This window comes from Monodelphis domestica, chromosome 1, assembly GCF_027887165.1.
Source record: "Monodelphis domestica isolate mMonDom1 chromosome 1, mMonDom1.pri, whole genome shotgun sequence".
NCBI classification, from domain to species: domain Eukaryota; kingdom Metazoa; phylum Chordata; class Mammalia; order Didelphimorphia; family Didelphidae; genus Monodelphis; species Monodelphis domestica.
In genome coordinates, this window is record NC_077227.1 from 298,668,039 (window position 1) to 298,694,674 (window position 26,636).

The 26,636-nt window shown below is 36.4% G+C and overlaps 1 protein-coding gene and 1 pseudogene across 1 annotated transcript in view; both read left to right on the plus strand.

The window, feature by feature from the left end:
• The window catches only part of TGFBI (transforming growth factor beta induced), an 88,677-nt gene extending 63,138 nt beyond the window's left edge, over nt 1–25,539 (plus strand). The window contains exons 7-17 of the mRNA XM_001366978.4: nt 2,678–2,819; nt 4,925–5,137; nt 5,343–5,480; nt 6,372–6,517; nt 9,498–9,634; nt 10,619–10,749; nt 17,126–17,250; nt 18,602–18,704; nt 20,630–20,706; nt 23,894–23,918; nt 24,863–25,539. Of these exons, the coding sequence (XP_001367015.1) occupies nt 2,678–2,819; nt 4,925–5,137; nt 5,343–5,480; nt 6,372–6,517; nt 9,498–9,634; nt 10,619–10,749; nt 17,126–17,250; nt 18,602–18,704; nt 20,630–20,706; nt 23,894–23,918; nt 24,863–24,909 (1,284 nt within the window). The 3' untranslated portion in view covers nt 24,910–25,539. The remainder of the gene's footprint in view (nt 1–2,677; nt 2,820–4,924; nt 5,138–5,342; nt 5,481–6,371; nt 6,518–9,497; nt 9,635–10,618; nt 10,750–17,125; nt 17,251–18,601; nt 18,705–20,629; nt 20,707–23,893; nt 23,919–24,862) is intronic.
• Nucleotides 10,789–13,325, plus strand: LOC103106151 (ubiquitin-like modifier-activating enzyme 5; annotated as a pseudogene).
• Nucleotides 25,540–26,636: the final 1,097 nt, after the last annotated feature.

Genomic DNA, 26,636 nt, shown 5'->3' on the forward strand with positions numbered 1-26,636 from the left:
GTACTGCTAGGTCACCTTCCTTTGCATTTTTTTTTTCATTATTTCCCTGGATATCCTTAATCTTTTGTTCTTCCAAATGAATTTTGTTATGGTTTTTTACTAATTAGGTAAAAATGTTTCTTGGTAGTTCAATGGGTATGGAACTAAATAAGTAAATAAGTTTGAGTAGCATTGTCATTTTTATTATGTTAGCTCATCCTACCCATAAGCAATGTTTTTCCAATTATTTAGATTTAGTTTTAATTGTATTGAAAATGTTTTGTTGTTGTGTTCATCTAGTTCCTGTGTTTGTCTAGGCAGATAAAATCCTAAGTATTTTATATTGTCTAGGGTGGTTTAAAATGGAATTTCTCTTTCTAATTCTTGCTGCTGTGATGTGTTAGAAATATATAGAAATGCCGATGACTTATGTGGGTTTATTTTGTATCCTGCAACTTTGCTAAATTTGTTGATTATTTCCACTAGATTTTTAGTTGATTCTCTAGGATTCTTTAAGTAGACCATCATATCATCTGCAAAGAGTGATAGCCTGGTCTCCTCATTGCCTATTTTAATACTTTCAATTTCTTTTTCTTCTCTAATTGCTACTGCTAGTATTTCTAGTACAGTGTTAAATAATAGAGGAGATAATGGGCATTCTTGTTTGACTCCTGATCTCATTGGGAAGGCTTCTAGTTTATCCTCATTGCAGATTATGTTTGCTGATGGTTTTAGATATATACTGTTTATTATTTTTAGGAACGGTCATTCTATTCCTATGCTTTCTGGTGTTTTCAATAGGAATGAGTGTTGTATTTTGTCAAAGGCTTTTTCTGCATTTATGGAGATAATCATGTGATTTTTTTTTTTGGTTTACTTGTTGATGTGGTCAGTTATATGGATGGTTTTCCTAATATTTGAACCATCCTTGCATTCCTGGTATAAATCCCAGCTCATCATAATGAATAACCCTTGTGGGGATTTAAATTTTTAAAATTTATTTTCAGGTGCAAATTTTCTTTATCCCTTCCCCCTTTCCCCACTCATTGAGAAAGCAAGGAACATGATACCAATTATATATATGAAATCCTGGAAAACATATTTCTGCACTAGACATATTCTAGGTTAAAAATAACACAAAAAGAAAAGGGAAAAATATGTTTAATCCACACTCAGAGTTTTATCATTTTTTTTAAACCCTTACCTTCCATCATGGAGTCAATACTCTGTATTGGCTCCACAGCAGAAGAGTGGTTAGGGCTAGGCAATGGGGGTTAAGTGACTTGCCCAAGGTGACACAGCTGAGAAATGTCTGAGGCCAGATTTGAACCTAGCACTTCCTATCTCTAGGCCCGACTCTCAATCCACTGAGCCATCCAGCTGTCCCCTAGCTGTATATCATTTTTTAATGAGTTCTTCCAAGTTGTGGTGTATCATTGTATTAATCTGAGTAGCTAAGTGTTTCATAAATAATTCTCTTTATAATAATACTGTTATTGTGAGCATTATTCTTCTGGTTCTCCTTACTTCATTTTGCATCAGTTCATATGTCTTCCCAGGAAGACATTTTAATGAAATCATCTCTTTCCATCACAGTCATATACCATTTCCCAAATGATGAGCATCCCCTCAATTTCCAATTCTTTACCATCACAAGAAGAGCCTCTATAAATATTTTTGTACATATGGGCCTTTTTCCTTTAATTCCTTTGGACGTACAGTTTTATTGCACTTTGGGTATAGTTTGAAGCTCTGCAGATTATTTAGACTAGATTATAGCTCCAATAGTGTACCTATAGTCACACCGACCCTCTAGTATTTGTTATTTTCCTTTTCTCTTATCTTAGTCAATCTCATAGGTGTGAGGTAGTATCCCAGAGTTGTTTTAATTTGCTACGTCATAGGACTTAGAGAATAAAACTTGGTCCTATGAGATCTAGTTCAACATTTTCTTTTTCTGGAAGAAGAACTTTTGCCTCAAGAACAAGAAGAACATTGCCTCAAGGCTCAGAAATATGAGATTTATTCAAGAATAAATGAGGGTAATGGAATTGGGATTTGAACCCAGGCTGTCAGGCTGTCTGATTCCAAATGCAGTGTTCTTTTCACTACATCACAATGAATACTCCTAGAAAATAAAAAGAAACAAAATATAGAAACATAAGGATCACATATATGGAACATGTACCAGGCACTTAGTGGGTAGAAATACTCTTTACTTACCCAATGCTTTGAGTTTCCATCAAAATTTTAAACCCTTTAAAAATTGGTCAGTGTAAGATCAACTTCATAAACTTAATTTAAAAAAAACAAAACAAAACCTTACCTTCTGTCTTAGAACCAAGACAGAAGAGTGGTAAGGGTTAGGCCATTGAGGTTAAGGGACTTTCCACAGCTAAGAAGTGTTTGAGGTCAGATTTGAACCCCAAACCTCTCATCTCTAGACCTGATTCTCAATCCAGTGAGCCCCTATATATGCTTTAAATTTTTCTTCCCTGGAGAAAAAGAATCTTATTCAGAGTCAGAGGAGCCAGAGTAGCATATAGTAGGATTACATGCATCTTTGGGGCAGGAAATACTGGAAGTCTTCATTGTCATAATGCATACTTGACACCTGGTACACAGTAGGCACTTACTTTTTTAAACAAAAACTTGAATCTAATTCCCTTAATGGGGGTCTTATTCCCTTTTGTTTTAGGCTGCTGTGGCTGCTTCAGGCCTGAATACTCTGCTGGAAGGTGATGGTCAGTTCACTCTCTTAGCCCCAACCAATGAAGCATTTAAAAAAATTCCTCCAGAAACCCTGAACCGCATTCTGGGTGACCCTGAAGCACTGAAAGGTAAGTGATTCCCTCATCAAGCATGCAAGAAGTGAGTCCAGAGTCAGTGATCAAGGCTGAAGGTAGTGGTAGTCATCATCTTCATCGTTATAATTTATGGTAATAATAATAATAATCTTACACTGAAAGTCCTCCTTTAATGCTTCATTGTAAGAATGATACCTGGGCACAAGTTCTGACAAGTCCTTTCAAGATAAGACTTCCTTTAAGTAGGAACTCAGCAGACTGTGTCAGCAAAATCACTCTATTAAGCTCAGAAAAGGTTCATTACCAAAAATTTGTCTTCTAAGTCATTATAGCATATAAGACTATCTCTTAAGGAGTAGAGCATCTCTCACCTTTGTGATCATAAAACAGCTCACATTTGTATAGCACTTAATGGTTTATAAATTTTTTTTTAAACCCTTACCTTCCGTCTTGGAGTCAATACTGTGTATTGGCTCCAAGGCAGAGGAGTGCTAAGGGCTAGGCAAAAGTGACTTGCCTAGGGTCACACAACTGGGAAGTGTCTGAGGCCAGATTTGAATCTAGGACCTCCCATCTCTAGGCCTAGCTCTCAATCCACTGAGCTACCCAGCTTCCCCCTAAATTGTTTTATAAACATATGATACTCTAAATGAAAGACAGAGCCAGTAAAGGATCATAGAGTTAGAAAGGATACTGGAGGTTATCTAGTATGATCTAATTTGACAAATAAGGAAACTGAGATCCACAGAGATTAGGTAACTAACTTTCTCCAGTTCATATAATTAATAAGTCCATAAACATGGGCAGCACATGTCCTTAGGGTGTGCACTTAGGAAATTTTTGTTATTTTTTTTAGGCAAATATTTGTTAAATATTTGGACTCTATAAAAAGGACCTTTTTTTTTGTCGAACTAAAGAAACTAAAACTTTAAACAATTTTTTTCATAAACCAATTTTATTTAAAAACATAAGCTTTAAAAATAAGATAGTAAATATCCAAACTTTTTGAGGCTATGTGAGCCCAAATACACCTGGCATACTCAATATGGATTTTATAGCTATGAAAGAGGAGCTATATTGGAATTTGAACTCAAGGACTGGGACTCCAAATTAAATATTCTTTATACTACATTTTGCTAGTTCCCCTAAAGGAATCTATCAAAGTCAAGAGGAGTTTGAGCAAGTAAATGATTATGTATTGAGGAAGAAGAGTTTCAAATCATAGTGGTTCTCTTCATTTCCCTGGGGTAATTTGAGCCAAAAAGTTTTCTATCAAGGCAGATGTAATCCTCTGGTGCCCATGAAAGGCTGAGCAGAGAATTTTAACATCAGAACTAGCAAAGAGGCAACAGAGACCTTGTTGACTTCATGTCCATCCATTTGTTTCCCTCCTGAATCCTTCCCATCTCTGTAAAAAAAGATGGAAAAGGAACCAGGGAGACCTGGGAGCAGGCTTGCTAGTAATAGGCCACCTGGGGCCCACACAACAGTTAGAAATTCATCTTGTGCAGTCTTCTTATTTTACAGATGAGGAGACCAAGGCCTAGAGAGAACATGCCATTTACCCTTGGTCAGACAACATAGTAAGTGATAGACTATTTAAAATTTCAAGTCTAGTGCTCTTTCCAATACATTATAGTATCTTCAACTCTATTCTGCTTTGGATGTTGTTGAGTCCTTCTGGCAGTTGAGTCAGCCTTAAAGCATTCAGATCTACCCTGGAGAAAGGTCAAAGTAGCACTGCTATATTTGACATTAGATTTAGAGCCTAGGCAACCAAAGTCTGTCCTATAATAGAGCTGGGCTCTACGATCTGCTAGAAGATGCTATCTATATTCAACAAGAATTTATATGCTTCACAGTCCCTGAAAATGACAATACCAAACAGTAGAAAAACTCTTCCTTTGGTTGAACAAATAGTTTTTGCAAGAACCAAATGACTCCACAGTGCATTACAATTTTGCCCTACTAATGACTAACATGGTTCTGTTCCCATATTTTATAGCAAAAGGAAATTTGAATTTTCTCTGTCTTTACATTTTCTCTGTCTGCCATCACTGTGTCACCCTGCTCTCCCAAAATGTGGATTTGTGATCATTTCAGTTCTTGTTTTGAATTATGTCCTGTTTGTTCCTCAGACCTGTTAAATAATCACATCCTGAAATCGGCAATGTGTGCTGAAGCCATCATTGCAGGACTGTCCATGGAGACTCTGGGAGGCAACACCTTGGAGGTGGGCTGTAGTGGTGATGTGCTCACTCTTGATGGGAAGGCCATCATTTCAAACAAGGACAACTTGGCAACCAATGGGGTGATCCATTATGTGGATGAGCTACTTATCCCAGATTCAGGTAAAGCTCAGTAATATGCATACATTCTAAAGTCAATTTTTACAAGATAATCATTAACCTAATTTCCTGAAACTACTCTACACTGATGATGTTTATTGGAGATTGTTGCTTCCAAATATGACATTCTTTTTTTATGTGTGACATGCCTTAGAGCAACAAAAACAGCATTTTAAGCTTTCCAACCAACTTTTGTTTTTCCTTCTAGCTAAGACACTATTTGAATTGGCCACTGAGTCTGATGTTTCAACATCTATTGATCTTTATAGACAAGCCAATCTTGGTTCTCATCTCTCTGGAACAGAACACTTGACCCTTCTTGCACCTCTGAATTCTGTATTCAAAGGTAAAATTAACAAGAAAAAAGATATGACAGCTTACCTGGGCATAAGGATCCTCTCTCCACTATCATATCCCCCTCCCTAATTGTCCATTTGAAATAATGGGCACATACATGAAATTTTAGCCTCACTAAGTTTCATTTTAATGCCACAGAAAGTAGAGACACAATTTCAAGGTAAACTTAAGATTTTCGGGTATTTCACTTGGTAAAAATGGATGAGGAAGAAAGAGTGACTAAGAATCTTTTCCTTAAAAAATAGTCTTCATCTTCTAGGCAAAGATGATTTATTTTCTTATGCTTTTATTTGTGAGATTTGACATGAATTAGAGATGCAATGTAAGGCGTAGTGGATAAGAGACTAGCTTTGGAGTCAGGAAGAAGTGACTTCAAATCCTGGCTCTGACTCATACTGGAATGATTGATTGCATGCAAATCACTTAATCTTTCACTGCCTCAAACAACTATCCAAGAATATGTTATAGATGCATTTCTGAGTATGTGAGGAAGGAATTTCCATAGGATGTTCTCCAAACTAAAGTAATCACAGATCTGGACTACAAACACTTCGAAATATAGTTAATCATATTCATGCATTATTTGAATCAAATCATTGGGGGAAGAAGCAAAAGAATTTTCAACCTTTGAGTGCTTTCCAAACTTCCTATTGAACACAACTCTACAACACTGGCTATTCTCTGAATATCTTCAAAAATAAGTTCCAGAGTTTAGCAAAAACTTAAACTTCAAAGGACTGACTCTCCTACACCCAAGAGGCATCTAGTTACTATTGAATTTTAACATTTCAGCAAGTAGCAAAAGCGTTTTACTATATTCGCTTTCTGAAACAGTTTATTAATAAGAAAATGCCTCACTAAACTTAATATTCTCTTACAGATGGTGTCCCTTACATAGATGCCAATATGAAGAATTTGCTTCTGAATCACATTGTTAAAGATCAGCTGTCTTCAAAGTATCTGTACCATGGACAGACTCTGGACACTCTGGGTGGCAAGAAACTGAGAGTTTTTGTTTATCGTAATGTAAGTTTTGATCTTAATAATGCTAGTTTGCTTGTAATTATATTCTTCCTTTGGATCAGTTCCATAGGTTGCCAGATTATTATCACATCTCTGTTTATTAGTAGGATTGGGAAGATATTTGACAGATTTGATATTAAAAAATGTTTCTGAAAGCTAGAGGAAAAAATTCTGAAATGTGATCTTATGTTGGAAATGCAAAATTCTTTTTTTCTAAAGATCTTTGAAGATAAGTTAGATGCACTTTCTGCTTAAGAGAATTAAGGCCTGAGCTGCTATGAGGCAAGAGAATAAAGCAAACATCCATCTACTTTCATTTTAATGTTTGGTTTATTTAAGGGTCCTTATTTGGAAATCTTAGCAGGCTTAATAGAGTACTCCAAGGATCTATTCTTGGCCATTATCTGGTCAACATTGTTTTCAGTGGCTTGAGTAGAGACATAGCCAATAGACTTATTAATGTTTTTGATGACAAGAAGCTGAACAGAACTAATTAGCTAATGGCAAAAATAAGATCACAGAACATCTTGATAAATTACAATAGAGCTAATATAAGAATAGAATTAAATAGAGATAAATGTAAAGTCCTACATTTAAGCTAAAAAACATCAACTGTAGGGGCAGGTCCTGGGTTCAAATGTGGTCTCCTACACTTCCTAGCTGTGTGACCCTGGGCAAGTCACTTAATCCCCATTGCCTAGTCTTTACCACTCTTCTGTCTTGGAATCGATACTTAGTATCAATTCTAAGACTGAATTCAAAAGTTTCTTAAAAACCAACTGTATAAGATGAGAGAGGTGGCTAGTCTAAAGTATACATGGAAAAGACCTTCATTCAGAATGTTGTATACTGTAAGCTCCATATGCTTCAGCAATATGGTATGGCATCCAAAAAAGATAACCTCCACTTGTTTTAATCTAAACCTACTATCTCAATGTGGTTATGAATTTGAAATATGGAAACCCCTTCCATGTCTCTGCAACATGGTCACACAAACAGTATATAATAGAAGCAAGATTTGAACCCAGGTCTTCTTGATTGCAAGTCTGGCTCTCTATCAACTACAATACAATCTTAAACTGAATTAATGGAAACACTGTATCAAAACAAAGGAGAATACCAGCCCTGCTGTACAGAGGCTTCATCATGCCCTATCATCACCTAAAGATACCTGACAAAATAGAATACATCCAGAAAAACTGGAAATCATGCCATATGACAATAACTGGAGACATTCAGACTGGAGAAGACAACATTTCAAAGGGGAGGAGTATTGACACGAGAACTTTCTTTTATGGGTTGGATAAGGTCCCTTCCAACTCTCAGATTCTTTGATTCTGAAATTCAGTGAAGTATGGGAAGGACTATTGTTGGAAGAAGTATTCAACTTTTTTTCTACTTGATCTCAGAGGAAAATCAGCAATAGTGGTGAAAGTGGCATACATAGGTTTCCACACCATATAAAGAAAACTTCCTAACACTTAGATATGTACACAAAAATAGAATGGGTTTCCTTGGAAGGCATTGATTTTCCCATGAAGAGTGGACCATGAGTAGAGATTGGATGAACTCTTGTTGAAGATGTAGAAGAGATTGCAGTTCAAGTACAAAATGGATAAAATGAGATTTGAGGTTTTTTCCAACTCTGAGATTCTATTAGCCTCTGTGTGTTTGTGTATGTGTATAATATATGTTATATATAATGTTGCCTCAATAAATATATTTTAATGTGCTATTTCTATGGAATAAAAAGAGAGTCAGAAAGAATAGAGTTTGAAAATTGCCTCTGAAACTTACTTTATATACTCTGGGCAATCTCCTTGTGCCTCAGTTTTCATCTCTATATAATAATAGTGCCTCTATAATGGTACTGTTGTGAGGATTGAGGGAGTTACCTTATCTATAAAGGGTATTTTACCAACCTTAAAGCACATATGTGCTTTAAATAAAGGTGGCTACTATAAAAAATGGCCACAACCAAAGCACTAGATTGTGAATTCAATCTATTAATTTGATGGCTAACTTATTTTGTTGTTGTTCAGTTTTCATGCATATCTGACTGTTGACCTCATTCATGTTTCTTTGGCAAAAATAATGGAGTGGTTTGCCATTTCCTTCTTCACCTTATTTTACAGATGAGGAAGCTAAAGTAAACAGGGTTAATTGACTTGTATCAGATCACATTTTGTGAGGTCAGATTTGAACTCTCAAAGATAAGTATTCCTTTCTCCAGGCTTGGTGCTCAATCATTGTACCACCTAGCTCCCAAAAATCTTTTTTCATAGCTTCTTTGAATTCCACAAAAATTTAACAAATACTTAATAGTATCTTCTGTGTGTTAAAACACTGTGATGCCAACATCACAAGGAGTTTGCCCTCTAATGATCAAAATGTGACAGGTTCACAAATAGATATGCAGCAAAGCAGAACATTAGCAAGACCAAAGAGAGATTTTTAAGAGAAATTTTAAGAAGGCAATGTCACTGCTAGTGGAGAAAGTGAGGAAGAAGAATCAGGGAAGGAGTTGGAACCTGACATGACCTTGGAAGGAGAAAGATTTCTATAGATATAGATGAATATGAAGTGTATGTTCCAGTCACTAGGGTCAATCTACAGAAGATAGCAGTAGTTGAGATGAGGCCAAGGAGTGAGAAATAGTCCAATTTGTAGAATTATAAGAAAAGGAGTATGAAATAAAAGTAAAGCTAGGGGATTCCAGATTGTGGCAGACTTTGAATGCCAGTTTATGAAGTTTGTTTTATCTTATAGAGAATGCATTAAGGGTATCTGAACAGGAGATTTAAACACTCATTTTTATTATTTTTCTTCACATAGAAGAATGCATCATATTCTCTTAGCCTTTCAGTTGAGATTGAGGAAATTAGTTTGTTTCTTCTGATCATGTCTGAATCTGAGGCAACAGATGAGAGTTATCCCAAGAATTACTTGTTTTTCTCCATCCTTCCTATCATTACTTACACAGAGTCTGTGTATTGAGAACAGCTGCATTGCAGCCCATGACAAGAGGGGAAGGTATGGCACCCTATTCACTGTGGATCGGATATTAACACCACCAATAGGGACCATCATGGATGCTCTTAAAGTTGACAACCGTTTCAGGTAACAATCATATCCTTTCTTTCTCCATCCTAGAAATGTCCTTTGCGATTAATATTTCAAATGACAGTTCCCTGTAATTTGCATTGATTCAATGTCCTTTTTCCTTCTCTTTCTTTCCCTTCATCTTAAACATTTATGTCAAATATAGCCTTTTCAGAACTTTCCTCATGGGAATGTAGAGAGGATGAATGGCATGCCTAAAATTAGATGTAAGTGCCTAAAACATGTCCTGAATCATCAAGAGAATAATTTCATTTGCAATAACAAAATACAAAGAAAATGCTACTTGCTGCTCATGTACTTCATAAAATGAAAATGTATATTTTTCAATATTTTGCTTACTTTCTTTCCCTCTTTCTCTCATCTTCTCCCTTTCTAGATAAAATGGTCTAATGCAGCTAAATTTCCTTTCTACTCCCTTCTCTGAAGGTCCTGTCACTTCTAACTAAATATTCTTTCCATATTTTTTTATTTCTAACTTGTTTATTACTTCACCATTTGGTGCATTTACCTCCCTTCCCTTGTTCCTCCATGACTAAGCACAGCTGCCAGCAAGATTAAGTAAAAGCTAATAAAATTCTGAGCATAATGGAAACTATGCACACCCTCAATTCCTTAGCTGTGTCCTTAGTGTTTGACTTATTTACACCTCTTCCTTTTCTACCTTCTCTCTGTCATCCTCTGAAGTCCCAGTTGTTTGGCTGCCTCATGGCATTGGCTTCAGGACATTTCACTGGAGTGAGAAGAGACCAAAAAGAGAGGGCCAGAAGAGAGAGAAGGCCAAATTCAAACTAGACTCTGCTGTTCTTTGTGAGCATTCCTGACAAAAAATCTTAGCAAATAGGAGTTTAAATTTAAGTGTTAAATTGAGAATTATGAATTTAATCATCCACATTCTGATACTACTCCCCATTTCCTATAGAAAATTGAGAACTGGGTCCCCCCAAAGTTCTACAATAGCTGTCATCTCTTGTCTTTTCCCAGCATGCTAGTGGCTGCCATTCAGACTGCAGGCCTGACAGAAACCCTCAACAGAGAAGGTGCATATACTATCTTTGCTCCAACAAATGAAGCCTTCCAGGTCCTGCCACCAGAGGAGCTGAATAAACTCTTGGGTATGTGCTTCACATTGCCACACATCCAAGGAAGGAGGTCTGAGGAGTTGTTTTCTTTCGGATATTTGTTTAATAAATGTTTGTTCTCTTCTCCAACTATGGTTTTTAGAAAAGAAAGTCTGTGATAACTTCCAAAACTAAATTATTATCAAGTTATGTTTGTTTAGAGGCTGAGTTAAGGGAGGTCTTATTTAGGTGAGAGGGATCCTGATCCCTACTTATATTCTATCCCTTCTTTGTTGTTTTGGTTTTTCTCTGACAAACTTGTGATATTGTCAGTAAGGGAACTCCCAGTGTGGAAACTCACTGCTTTAGTATAGATGAGCAAATCCTCAGTGGTAACAGTATATAATCTTAGAGAGATATCCGAGGGTACAAAGACAATAAGAAACTTAGTCTTGGTCATGGACCTGGTATATGCCCAAGGTACTTACTGGAACCCAGGTCTTCCTTACTCCGAGGTAAATTTAATATCCACTACTTTTTTCCCTGGAGACATGACTCTGGCTGGCAGCGTGCTAGCTGTTCTGACATCTTGGGAGTGGTGGCAGTTATTGTTTGGGTTTTGGCGTCGCCTGATGGCATTGAAACGAATGGGAATTGTGAAGGATTAAGAGTACTTTTAATTTACTTTCCACAGAAAATCTGTAACTTTGCTGTTGCAATAGTAGGTGTTGGTGGAGTTGGTAGCATAACTGCTGAAATGCTAACAAGATGTGGCTTTGCTGTTACTATTTGATTATGACAAAGTAGAACTGGCAAACATGAACAGACTTTTCTTCCAGCCACATCAAGCAGGATTAAGCAAAGTTCAAGCAGCAGAGCATACTTTACAGAACATTAATCCTGATGTTTATATTGAAATATATAACCATAATATAACCACAGTGAACAACTTTCAACATTTCATGGATAGAATAAGTAATGGTGGCTTGGAAAATGGGAAACCTGTTGACTTAGTTTTGAGCTGTGTGGACAACTTTGAAGCTCAAATGGCAATTAATACAGCTTGTAATGAACTTGGGCAAACATTGATGGAATCTGGGGTCAGTGAAAATGCAGTCTCAGGAAACATACAACTCATCATTCCTGGAGAATATGCTTGTTTTGCGTGTGCTCCTCCACTGGTAGTTGATGCAAATATTGATGAAAAGACACTAAAGAGAGAAGGCGTCCATGCAGCTAGTCTTTCCATGACCATAGAGAGTGGTTGCTGGAATACTTGTACAAAATGTGTTAAAGTTTCTATTAAAATTTGGTATTGTGAGTTTTTACCCAGGTTATAGGATTTCTTTCCCACTATGTCCATGAAGCCAAATCCTCAGTGTGATGACAGAAACTGCAGGAAGCAACAGGAAAAATATAAGAAAAAGGTAGCAGCTCTGCCTAAACAAGAAGTGGTTGTACAAGAAGAAGAAATACTTCATGAGGACAATGATTGGGGTATCGAATTAGTGTCTGAGATTTCAGAAGAGGAGCTAAAAGATGCTTCTGGTCCTGTTCTTGACTTGCCTGAGGGAATTATGGTGGCATATACAGTTCCCAAAAAGGGAGAAGATGCTCTGCCAGGAGGGGAATCAGTGGAAGATTCTGGGGAAAGTTTGGAAGAACTTATGGCCAAGATGAAGAGTATGTAACCTGGAATTGTCTTGTCTCACCTTCTTTCTGGAGAAACTGAAGAAATAAATTTTGAAAAAGTTGAGAATTTCTACATTGCCAGTAAAGCTTCGGGTGGCATCATTTTATATGTACTTTTTATTAGGACTTTTTATCTTTTGCTTTGAAATTAAGAGTATCTGGATTTGATTTCTTTTAAGGAGGAACTAGAATAATATATAACATTTTTTCAGATCTAGCTACTGAAATGGAAGATTAATGGTACACAGAAATTCATACTCCATTAGGACTTGGAGGATAATTATAGTTAGGATGAAGAAATTCTTAGTTGTACTTTGATAACATAAGACCTAAAATATAATCCATTGAAAATAATTTTGTAAAATTTAAACATTAAAAAAAGACACCGATTCAAATAAACTAAGGTGATAGTTCTCAGGGAAGCTATTGAGGAGAGTTGGAGAGAAATCAATATTAACTAATGCTATATCTTATGGGATGTGAACATTTGGCCACTAAAAAGGCCTACTCTATGATAACTTAAGGCTCTCTCAAGATGATTGCTTTTTTTAAATTAAATATACATTTTGCAGTCTTCTGATTATTTTTCAACATAGTTTAATATTTTATTTTTATTTCTTAGGTACCGAGATACTTGGAAGATGATACTTTGTGTAATCACTGTATAGCCTCCCTGTTAAATTGACTTTTTAGTTGGACATTGTGATATTGTTATTCCAGATCCCAATCTTTTCTAGATGAATGAATTGAATATTGAAGCTTCAGACTTAAAACAGCTTAGAGACAAAAAACTTTTAGTGTGATCCCACCGAAAGGGATGCTCAACTAGAAGTAGCTTACTGTATTTACCTTTAATAGCAGTCCCCTTTAGAAATGTCGATTTTTAATTGTGTAGCCATCCATAGATGAAATAGACCAATAATGGCATGTTTGAAAGAAATATGGGTTGTTTTTTTAAACAAATTATATAGTTATATAACTTATTTAGATATTGTATTATAGTTTTTCCTTTGCTATTTAAATCACATTTTAAGAATATAAATATAGCTTCTGATACTCTAATCAGTGATATTTTCAACCGTTTTTTTTTTGCTTTGAAATTCATATCAATATCTGAACTGTTTCTAGTGAAAGAAAATTCTGATAATTTATTAATTGATGTGTCATATATAAAGAGCAAAATGCTTAAAAACCCCAGTAAAATATTTTAAAAAGATAAATCTTATATCTAATGTCACAACTGTCTATATTTTGATGTTCCAAGGCTATATTGGTGATTATCAAAAAAGTGAAGGGAGGAAAACTGAGGCACTGTAGCTGTGTTTCCTCAGGTACTTAATTTCTGTGCCTCAGTTTTTGCATAGAGTCTCCATTAATTCACAGGAATATTGTGAGAATCAAGTAATCTCTGTAAAATGTTTATTTCCTTGGAAATGAAACAATGTTGACATTGTAAGGTTTTACTTACTTGTTTTTAAAATATGAACTCTGATCTGATATTTGTGTTCTGACAGTGGAAAAATAATTGATTAACAGTGTTTAACATAGATTTTTTTACATCCTAAAATTTTTTTAATATCCACTAAACCATTATTTCTCTCCCTTTTCTTTCATTTGTGGGTAGTTGAGAAGCATGGGTTAAGTAGGAGATAGAGAGACAGGTAAGACTTTGGTCTAGTTTGGAGATTTCTTATAGGGAGACCTTTTAATGACTGGAACATTGAGAAGGTAAATGATTTGTTCAGGATCACACTGTCAATAGATGCCAGAGGCAGGATGTAAACTTTTCTCTTCCTGACTTTGAGCCTACTATATCCACTTTATCAGTGTTCCACCTCTTAGTTATTGCCTGATACTTATAGACTTAGAATCAAGGATCTCTTAGGAAAATCTCTATCTCTTCTAACTCATCCCCTTTCCTCTAGGCAGGCCTATCCCCAACTCATCCCAGATTAGTGAGTCTTCCTCTCCTTTTTTAACAGCACGAATAGTTAGGAAAAGCATTCTCCAAACTCTAGACTATCCTTCATTTGCCCATCTCATGAAAGAAGAACAGAAAATTTAGTTTGCAATCTCTTAAATGGCTGGAATTTGATTATCATTTCTTCCCTCTCCAAAACAGTAGGCAGATGTCTTCATGGATTAGTAAATTATTGTCTAGTAAGTCTACTTATTTCATATTCTTAAAGGGAATGACTTTGCCTTCTTTCTTGTCTCCATTTTATCTTTCCAACAACAACTAAATACTTTCTAATATATATAGGGATTGTTGGACCTCCTTTTATTTATAAGAGTGCAATAAGGGAAGAGGAAAAGAAAATGGTTCTCCATTTTTTCTTGTTATAAAAGCTATATAATATTTTCCCTTACCCATAAACATAGCTAAACCTAAATCAACCATGACAAATGGGAAATTGTCCTACAACAATATCTCCAGCTATCTTACTCTTACAATGGTCTCTACCATTCCATTGTCTATGAGGGGTATCATAAAATCACAGATTTGAAAGACAGAACCTCAGAGATCATTAGTTCTTATTCTATAGATTGGAAAACCAAGGCCTAGAGAGACCTTCTCTAAGAATTCCCCAATTCTTCTCTATGATCACATTTCTCTAAGGACACAGGTAGTAAGTACAAGAACTAGGGCCTTGAACCCAAATGCACACTGTCAAGGTACAAAGAAAAGAACAAGATTGGAGAATCCTCATTAAAATTCCTCTTGTTCTCTGAATAACCTTGCACAAGTCATTTAACTCTTATGAGACTTGAGTTTCCTCATTTATTAGAGGTTTAGACTAAAGGGTCAGTGAGGGAAGACACAGAAGTGTCTCTAAATCTATGAACCTATGATTATAAGTGAATTCTAACTATATTTGAAATATTTGAACCCCCAGTCCTACAGAGACACAGAAGTGTCTCTAAATCTATGAACCTATGATTATAAGTGAATTCTAACTATATTTGAAATATTTGAACCCCCCAGTCCTATGATTCCAAATCCAATTATCTTGCCACTTCATGCCACTGACGCCATTGTAGTTTCTCAATGTATGGTCAGGACATATACAGAAACACTCAGTATTTATACTCTGTCCCATTCTGGGACTACTTTAGACTCCTCATCTCTTCCTGTCTCTGTCATAGGCAAACTACAGTCCATTCTTTCTGTAGGAGGAACCCAAATCCCATCATTTGTGTATGTAGAAAGATATTGTCCCTTTGTGCTTAAAAGTTCTATTGCTCAATAGTAATGTGGGTTTTCCATATACTAAATGAACCCTCCACAAATGCTGGGGGAATGAATCTACTAATTCCTCAGATGAAAGGCAAATGAGAAGCAAAGGAACTGTAAATAACCATTAGAGAAATCTAACCATTCTGATGATATATCAGACCAAGTGAGATTACAAGGCAGCTGGTAACTTAAAAAAAAGATTCCCATGCTTGATTTCATAAGCATCTTTGTAGCCTTATTGACATAAGCCTAAGCAATATGATCTTTTCCTAGTCCATCAAAACACTAATGTAGATCATAAGGAATGTTAGACTATAACAATCAGGAGGTACTATAGGGGTAATAGTTAGCTCACCACCAAACCTACAAATAGCCATAATCTCCCCAGGAAGATACAGCTATTTATTCTTTTAAGTACACCCATCAAGAATACCAGAGTCTTTGAGAGAAAATGTATTTGAGTGTAGAAAGTGTAAATACAGGGGCAGCTGAGTAGCTCAGTGGATTGAGAGCCAGGCCTAGTGACGGGAGGTCCTAGGTTCAAATCTGGCCTCAGACACTTCCCAGCTGTGTGACCCTGGGCAAGTCACTTAACCCCCATTGCCTAACCCTTACCACTCTTCTGCCTTGGAGCCAATACACAATATTGATTCCAAGATGGAAGGTAAGGGTTAAAAAAAAAAAGAAAGTGTAAATACATCACTACTGTGCATACCTAGTGGTAACGACTTTTCTGATGAAGCATCCCAGATGTGGAAGCTGGAAACATTTCTGACTTTTGAAGCAAATATTTAGTTCCTAGAAATGAGTCATGCTTCTAGAGGTATATATTTTAACTCATTCCCTGCTCCAGAAGTTCAAGTCTAGTCTTAAGAACTTAATAGTTATGTAACTCTGGGTGAGTCATTTAACTATTTTCCTCAGTTTTCTCTTTTATAGAAGGAGATAGAGAAGGAGATGGAAACAATTCCAGGATCTTTAACAAGAAATCCTACATGAGGTCACAAAAAGTCAGGCATGACTGAAACAACTGAAAAATAACATTAAACTCATGGTTTGGATTTGAAAAAAACAATTTGATTAAAAATCCTTCCCTTGAAACTTACTAGATGTGTGGTCCTGGGCAATTCATTTATCCTCTTTTTACCTCAGGTAACTTCTGTTAAATTAAAGATGAGGAGTTCCCCAAACAAAAAAGTAACAGTCATCTAGGGTGTTCCAATAAATTCTAGCAATAACTCTTTTAGATAGATGGTCATTCTAGTTTGTTCTTTATTGAACACTGGTTTCCTTCAGTGCCATCTGTTAGTTTTCAAGTTCCCCAAAGGATAAAGGTCAGGACTGTTGAGTTTTTCTAAATATCATTATATGTGGTCAATGACTTTTGAAACATTTCTTGACAGTCATCATAATAGCAAGTCTGTCCATTCATTAATCCAAATTGGTGTCTTTTTTCTTTCTAACAAACTCAAGAATTAATTTGATGCCCTTTCCTCTCAGGAAATCCTAAGGAACTTGCTGACATTCTAAAATATCATATTGGGGATGAAATCCTGGTCAGTGGAGCTATTGGAGCCCTGGTGAGGCTAACATCTCTACAAGGTGATAAACTGGAAGTCAGTTCCGTAAGTACTCCTTTAAAGTTTATTCATTCATGAGTAGCTTTTATACATATTAAGGCTAACTTAGGCTCTACCTGTGCACCAGATCATTGATGAGCAAAGCAATAAGGCAACTTCGAAAATATGAAGAAAATAAAGACTTCTGAGTGTAGGAGGGATCTGAAATAAAGACCCTCAATAGAAGCATCTTGGTATTATCATCAAAGACCAAATAGGCATTTATCTATATTTGTATCTATACACACACACACACACACACACACACACACACACACACACACACACCAAATTTTGACAACCTTAAAGTATTATATAGATGCTAGTTACTACAGCCTAATGTTAGTATTAAATACTGCCAGACTATTCTAAGTGCTGGTGATACAAAGAAAATGCAAAAACAATCCCTATCCACAGTGAATTTGCATTCTTAATGGTGGAGACATACAAAGTAAGCACCAGGTAATCTTTGAGAGGAAAGCATTAACTGCTGGGAAGTGGGGGCAGAGCAGGAAAAGCCCTCAAGAGTGTTGAATTGAGTGTTGAAAGAAGTCTGGGTGGAGGGTAGAAGAAGAAATGAAAAGCATTTGAGGTATTTAGTTCCATGATCTTGGGAAGGCTGTTCAGATTATGCCCAGATTCTGGAAGAGAGCAAGAAGGGACAATAAAATTGGTTTTAAATTCTGATTCGCTGTCTCACTAGTCTTCTGTGACTTTCTAATCTATGGATTCCAGGCTGTTTTATAGCTTGTAAATAAGAGAGATGTTCCATTCATTCATATTTATGACCTTTAGATTATTTCTTTGTTCAATAGGGTCCTTCAAAGTATTAACAAGGGAAACAAATAACAAGAGAATACAATTGCACTTAACTTCTTTGGAACCTGCCTTTCCAAACTTATACATATTTCACATACTTTGTGATCTAGTTAGACAGACCTTTGTGTTATCCTTTCCATATGACTTTCCATCTTTCACCTTTGTGGATCCTGCAGGCCTTTTTAAGCTTTTTCTCTCAAAATCTTCACCTTCTTTCAAAGTTCAGCTCAAATACCTGAAATGCTGACTCTCCAAACTGCTAGTGGCAGCCCCACAAAGGTTACCTTGTATTATTTTCTACATACTTTTATTTGTCTTTGTATCTGCAAAGTCCAGCACAACTACCAGCACATCACAGGCATTTAATAAATGATTTTTGTTGATTGTGCTAAGTTTAAGGGATAAATAGGGGCAAATGGTAAAGATTTTTTAATTCTGTGTAGATAGCAATTATCTATTCACTATAATTGATTTGGGCTATGTTCATATAGTCTTTTATTTCTGTGTCAAAATAATTTTTTTACATTTTCTCTCCTAGAAAAATACTGTTGTGAATGTCAACAAAGAACCTGTTATAGAAACTGACATTATGGCTACCAATGGTGTAATCTATGCTATTAAGAGTATTTTGCAACCTCCAGGTAAGGACAATAGGTAGCAGGCCTATTTTGGATACCTTGTGCTGATTCTTCATAGATTTATTCTGAGCTGGCTGGAGTGAATGGGAGAGCACAAACATTGGGTTGAGGTGGTTGATATGGTCTAAAGGAAAGAACACTAGACTTGAAGTCACAATGGTCCCTTTAATGGGAATAATGAAATTTGGAAGTGGGGTAGGTTTAAAGAGGAAAATAATGAATTCTGTTTTAAACACATTTGGTTTAAAGCACTAAGCAGAAAGTTGATGATGTAGTCTCAAAATTCAGAAGATAGGTGAGGGCTGCATAAATTTTGGAATCATCTTCATAAAGTTGATAAATGGCAGCTGAGGGCATAGGACAGAATCTTGGGAGCCATTCACATTTAGGTCATGAGAGATTGTTGATGATTTAGCAAAGGGGATTGTGAGAATGTGGTCAAACTAGCAGCAGAAGGACCAGAGACAAACAATTTCATAAAAGCCAGGAGGGTACAATTTCCATAAATTGGGAATGGTCATCCATGTCAAAAACTACAGAGAGCAAGTGGGATGGATTCTGAAACAAGGTCATAGTACTTTGCAATTAAAACTACATTGGTGACCTTGCAGAGAACAGTTCCGTGGTTGGGAAGATAGTAGAGCTGAGGAAGTAGAGACCACAAGTATAAATGACTTTTGCTAGGAAACTTGATTATGAAAAAGAGAAGAAATTTAGTATAATAGTTTAAGTGGATATGAAAATGACTGAACAAATTATGGCATATAAATGTAATGGCATACTATTGTGCTGCAACAAATGGATGTTTTCAAAGAAACCTGGGAAGATGTGTTTGAACTAATGTAGAGTAAAGTGAACAGAACCAAGAGAACAATATAAAATAAGAACATTTTAAAGACAAAGAACTTACTCAGATCAGCACAATGACCAAACAATTGCAAAGGACTGATGATGAAATATGCTACCCTCTTTCTATCAGGGATGAGTTACATTCAGAGTGTAAAATGAAATATATATTGTTTGGATATAGCCAATGCAGAACTTTATTTTGTTTGAATTTGCATATTTGTTACAAGGAATTTTTTTTTCCATTAAGAAAGAGATGGGAAGGGGGTAAAATAGATTTCTGTTCAATGGGGGGAAAATAAATTTACTTTTTTAAAGTTCCTGGGTATAAGAGCAGTGGTTGAAATGGAGAGAAAAGCTATAAGGCAGGGAGAATGACCTGGAAGATCAGCTAGCTTCAACAAAATTTGGATGAAGTAATAAAAATGGGTGCAATGAGCATCAAAAAAAAGAACTTATGTATATCCTTCATATGCTTATTTGGCTCTGCATCAGTTCATATGAATTTCCTATGTTTCACTAAACTTCAAATTTATTATTTTTATTATGCATTAGTGCAAAATATTATATTCATTATTAAGCTCCTTTTATCCATAACAGTCACCCTTTGAAGATTACAGCTTTGAGGCAGATCAATGGGGCAATGGTTAGAGCATTCATTAGATTTGGAATCAGGAATACTTGAATTCAAATCTTTCTTCTGATGCTTGTTTAGCTGTGTGACCCTGAGTAATTGTCTCAACCATATCTGCAAGATGGAGATAACACCTATCTCGTAGTTATTATGAGAATCAAAAGAGATTATATATGTAAAGTATTTTGCAAACTTTAAAGCACTATGAACATGGTAGCTATTGTGTTATTATATCTCATTTGCTGAGTTTGTTTTCCAAGTACTAAACAATTTAGTACATAGGGCCTTTTAAAGGGTTACCTTTATTCCTTTTCTATGAAGCTGCTTCATTGGAATGAATATCTTGAGAAATTCTCAATTTTGGGACTATGGGTTGGAATAGAGGTAATAAAAGCCAGCAGTTGTTTGATATCTCTCTAATGTATGCTGTTATTTTCTTTCTCTATAGCCAATAGAATTCAGGACCAAAATACAAATCTTCATTCTGCCCTAGAAATCTTACGACGAGCACCTGCTTTTTCTAAGGTAAGATTTTTCCTCAGTGTCTAAGTACCTTCAGATCCTTTAGCCAGATATATTTGGCCATTCTCAAAAACTAGACTTTCCAAAACTTTCCTAGCTCTGCTAATCTCACAAAATCTCAAGAGTTAAAATGTATATCTAAATCTATATAATATACTTTGGATTCCCATACAAAAAAAGTAGTTATCCAGTAAGATATCCCATTCCATTTTTGGATAACTCTAATTGTTAGGAAGTTTTTTCTTATATCAAGTCAAAAAACTGGCTCTCTCCAACTTCCACTGTTGCCCTCAAGGGCCAAGTAGAACAAATCTAATCTGTTCCCTACATGAAAGCTCTTATGAAGCAATTTTAGGTTCCCTTTGTCTTCCTTTCTCCATATTAAATATTTTCAGTTTCTTTGAATTTTTTCTGATATTTCTCAAATCCCTTCACTATACTGTGATCCTTCTTCTGAATATATTATAGCTTATTTTTGCTCTTTCTAAAGTACATTCATCCAGATATGGTTCAAAGAGGGCAGAATATAATGGAGCTGTGACTTTGTTCATTTTGGACATGATACCTCTCTTGATATAGAACTGTGATGGTGAACCTATGGCATGTGTGCCAGAGAAGGCACACAGAGACCTCTCTGTGGGCATGCATGCCAAGGACCTAATGCCCCAAGGACCCAGTGTGCCCATCCCTGCAGCACAGAGTTCATCAGAGTTCCTAACTAGAAAGCCAGAGGTTGGTGTAGCTGGGCTGCTCCCTTCTCCTCTCCCCAGTAGGAGTTAGTAAGCAGTCTCTTTATTTCCCCACCCCATCCAGGATACAATGGTCTCTTAATTACCTTTGGCCTGAGGCAGATGTCTTTACTCTCAGAAGCAACTGGTGTCTTTACTATACAACATATTTTTGGGATATGGGAATGTATCTTTTGAGTTCATACTTTAAAAATGTTCAAAACTGTAGTGTAGTGATTTAGGAATACATTTTATGAACCTGAGGCCAGGCTAAAAGCCTCTTCACTGTTATACAGCTCCCTTCCCCAGTTTCTTTCACTAGCAACCCTTGACTGCTTCAATTTGCATTCCTGGTCCCCTCACCTCTTACTGCTCTGTTTGATTTGCATTCAAAGGGGTCCTGCCTGAGGGAGAACAGGTGGGCTAGAAGATCTGGAAAACACAAATAGTGACTTGTCTGAGGTAGCAATCAGCCCTGCATCCAGATTAAAACTTTTCTTCAACCCTTGACCATTTGCTAAAAAGGTTTATTTGGGGGATACCCCCTTCAGGAAGGCTATGATGTAATTTTATCTGAGGCTAATATTTTCTTATAAATAAAGGTTTTTCCTGTAAAGGGGGGGGGCTTTTTTGCTTTTTTTCTGGTTGACTTTTTCTCTCTCTATTTCTCTCAATAAAGGCATTTGAAATGCCCTTCAGTTCCTTGAATAGTGGCTAAAGAGGGTATACTTTGAAATTTTCAAAGCCCCCTCAATTTTCACTTCATACAGGTTGGGGAGGAACTAAGTTTGAAGGGGTTATACCTTACATAACTAGAGGGGAGCAGAGTAGAGTGCTTGTGCTCCTCACCTCTCCCTCTCCCCAAGTCTGACCACATCACCCACCCCTGTGCCCAGCATCCAATGGGAGTGCTTCCTCCCTCCCCTGGGTGGAGTAAGGGGGGGGGGGAGCAGTTTTCTTGGCACTCAATGGGAGGAAGGACATGGGCATAGCACTTGGTTTGGAGGTGGGGTTGGGGTGGGGGCAGGGCCTGGCACTCCATCTCTAAAAGGTTTCCCATCACTGATATAGACTAAAATCCCATTAGTTTTTTCTTAGATTGGGTGCTCTTTGAGAGCAGAGTTTTTTTGTCCTTTATTTTTCAACATTTGGCACAGCTGCTGATACATTGTAGGTACTTAATAAATGCATAAATACAGCCGTTCCACAGTAACGACTAAGTACAGTAGACCCCCTAGAACTTTTTTTTTTTTAAATAGGGACTGTTTGCCTTTTCTGACCCCACTATCTTGTTAACTTGATTTTTTTGAATCCAAATACATGACTTTACATTTTTCTCTACACTGACAACCTCACTTTTGCAGTCTCAAATTTAGGCAGCACTGGAATTCAGTGCAAAAAAAAATTCTATAGCTTCAAAATAATTAGATTGGTAGAGAGGAACCTGCCTGATTACTTTTAAGTTTCCCATTCTATCTATACTTAGCTATTACAGGCTGCATCTGCTCTTATGTTCTGGGGGAAAAAAAATTTTTTTTTGAAGTTCTCTTGAAATGACTAGTATAAATCATTTCCCCTTATTTAGACCTACTTTTTGAATTCTTCAAACTTCTTCCCTTTTTTCTTATTCAGGCAGCATGTGGATAAAGTTGTTTTTTGTTATTGTTTATTCATTTCAGTTGTGTCCAATGCTTCATGACCCCATTTTGTGTTTTCTTGGCAGCAACACTAGAAAGATTTAACATTTCCTTCTCAACCTCATTTTACAGATAAAGAAACTGAGGCAAATAGGGTTAAATGACTTGTCCAAAGTCACAGCTAATAAGTATCTGAGATAGAATTTGAACTCAGGTCTTCCTGACTATAGGTCTGGTACTCTATCCACTGTGCCTCCTTGGTGCCCATTGTGGTCAATAGAGGACCAGTTTCAAATCCAGAAAGATAGCTTTTGAGTTTTCCAGTCCCCCCCTTCCTCACTCTGACACATATTGGCTCTATATAAATCACTTCACTTCTCAGTGCTTTCAACAACTTTCTAAGACTATGAGCTAGAGAAAGTGTCAACTAGCATTGTTATAAGGAAGTTTCATCACCTGGGAATTTCTTACACCAAATGAAATAACAGGCCCAGGCTCTAATTTTATCCTTAACTCTAGGGAATGAAGGTAAAAGATAACTGAGGAGATATTGTTTCCTGTGATTCACTTTGTTTTTAGGGTGCATTACTGCTACATTACACAGGAAGGCAGAGGCAGACAGGAGACTAAAACAGTCAAGAGACTATTTCAACATTTTTTGTCTTCTGTTCCCTCTGTCTCCCCATGAATAAAAATAATTAAGCATTGTTTAAAATATCGTAGAATTGTCTGAAAGGAGTCACCGATCATCTGAAAACCAGTGGGTCAAATGGTTTGTTATTGCTCCCAGAAAATGTAACAACTTACTTTTTTTTCTTCACTCAGGGTTCTCAAAGCTCTATACGATTAGGTAAGGCTAATGTTTGTGTCTTCCCCTTTGTCTCTTACCTGACAGTGTGATTCTAATGGGGTCTCGAAGGCATGTTTTGCACAAGACTGTTGACTGGGTCATTGGCAAAGCATTTAACTCAGGCAAAATTGGGGCAAGTGCAGAAAGTTCCTGTGAGAGTTAAAAAACTATACCTCTACAGGGGTAAAAGCCACCTCTGAAAGAAAGATTGGGCTTATATTAATGCATGTAACTGAGAAAGGAAGATCAGAGTCCCCAAGAATCTCATTGGAAAGTAGAGAGGATGTTGTAGCAGAATTTCCCTCAGTTTGCCAACTATCTTTTTATTGGATAGTAATATCTTTGTTAAACTGTTTAGTAATTGTTTCTTTTCACCATGTCTGTAACTATTTTTTGTATAAGAAAGACTGCAAGCGTACTGGTCTCTTTGCCAGCTGTCAAGTCACCCTGTTCATGGAAATGGGTATTTGGGAAGAGGGCTATGAAAATCAGAGTTGCAAAAATTAAATGACTGCTTAGCCAGAGGCTTTGCAACCTTTAGGCTATAGGAACAGAGGGCAGGTTAATAGGGAGATGACAGAGATGGTTTGGTTTTAAGCAAAGGTGGATATGGAAGATTATGAGAATTATCAGGTATTATGAGGAGAGATTTTGATGACTTTACACTTGTGAAACAATGAGTGAATGATGCCTATGATATAAGAAATTAGATATGTTTTACTGAGGCAAAGAAAAAGGTTCTATCACTGATATCCATTTATAGTCTACTACATTCAAAACACCATGTTCTGAACTTAAACATAGAGCTAAATAACACCTTATTCCTGCCCTTCAGAAAGCTTATGTATTAAAGACAGATGTGGGAAAGGGAGTTCTCACCCTTTGTCCAATTCAGTGAACTATATTTTGTTTTTCATTCATGTTCTCTCTTTACCCCACTTCAGCTCCAGTCTATGTGCGATTATTGGAGAGAATGCATCAGTCAGCTTAAGGACCATCAGAAGAATGTGTCATGACAATTCTCAACCACAAACAACATTGGTTTTCAGAAGAAACCAATCTCAGGTTTCATTATCCTTCATTATCCAGGGGTTTCCTCTAAAACAGGATGGCTCCCAGTACCACTAAAATAGGGAAGCTCTTGGGGTGGGGGACAAATATTTCATGGACACAAACACAATTACATGCCAGGTCGTTAAAATCACTTTATGATTCATATTTTGAAATGAAAAGTCCAAAACATTGCCAGTCAAAATAAAAACAAAAACAAAATATATCCTAACTCTTCTTTCTGAGAAGTATAGTAGCTGTTTGGGAGACCTTACCCAATATCCTCTGGGCCATATTTGACCAGAGCACTGGTAGCAGCCATGTTTCTCCTTCATTGCTGAATTTAAATATTACTATTCTGGAAACCTGTTTAAATTGGAAAAACTACATTATATAAGCTGTGATTTGAATGGTTCTGTTCATTGTGTTCTGGAGCATTTCTGTGTTGTTATCCCCTGGATGAAAAGAAGGGTAGGTCTATGTATTGTGTGGATGTGAATTTCCCTGGAAGAAGTATGGCAATGACACAATTTGTAAAAATAAAACAAAAGAACATATAATTTGCTTGTGAGTTCGCTGTGGTCTGGTTTTATGTTTTTCTCATTTGAAATTTTGCTGTTCACATTCCTAGCATGAAGGAAATGGGGCACCAGAAATAATAAGTCCATTGGTCCATTGCCCTGACTTCAAGTCTCTAGAAGGTCTGCAAAAGAATTGTTTGTGAGCCATCTCAATGATATTGTCCTCAGAGTTCAAGTTCATACCCAAACTCCCCAAATTTGTCTTAAAATTAGACTCTTAACTCCATAGTAGTTGGTTCTATCAAAGTTAGTACCATTCACTGTTCTTAAATATCAAAGGAAACCTCATTTGACATGTGGGGAAACTGAGATCCTCAAATAAAGAAAAAAATTGTCCAAGATCAATGAGTGAATAAGTGGCAATGCCAAAACTAAAATTCTGATCCCCCAATTCTGATGATGGTACTCTTTCTATTTTATAACAGCTTTGTAATTATAATGTAATATATAATATAGCTCAGTCTTTGTTTTACCAAGTGGAGCAGATTTTTTTTTTAAGTGTGCCTACACAAGTCAATTAAAATCTATACTCCTTTTTATGGGTGTCTCAAAAATGGAAAATGCACAAGACTGAAAATAAAAGACTTGAGTTCATATCTGACATTAATCTGCTATGCAGACTTCACCTGAAGTCACTTAATGTCTTGAGCGCATAGACTGATAGCTAGAAGGGATATTAATAGCCATCCAGTTATGAGGATACAGACTCAGAATGAGGTCCCATGGGTATAATGTTAGAAGTATGACATAAACTCAAGCTTTCATTACCCCATATCCAACTTATTAATCTCTTCACCTGTAAAATGGAGAAAATAGATAGTAATTGTGGAAAATATGTGCTATTGATGCTGAGTGTTCAAGAATCAGAGGAAGCAATTCCAGTCTCATTTCCTGTGCTTTGTAAGGCTAATTTGGTTGATGCTATTAATTGATCTTAAGGAAGATATTACTTGTGGACAGATGAGTGAGGAAAGGTAGGAGCTGAGGTAGAATGACTCCTAAAGCACTCTCTCACTCTCTCTTCCTGGGCAGAGAGTTTAACTCGGGAAAATGAGGATCCCCAGTGGTAAGCCAGTTTGTTGAGTTG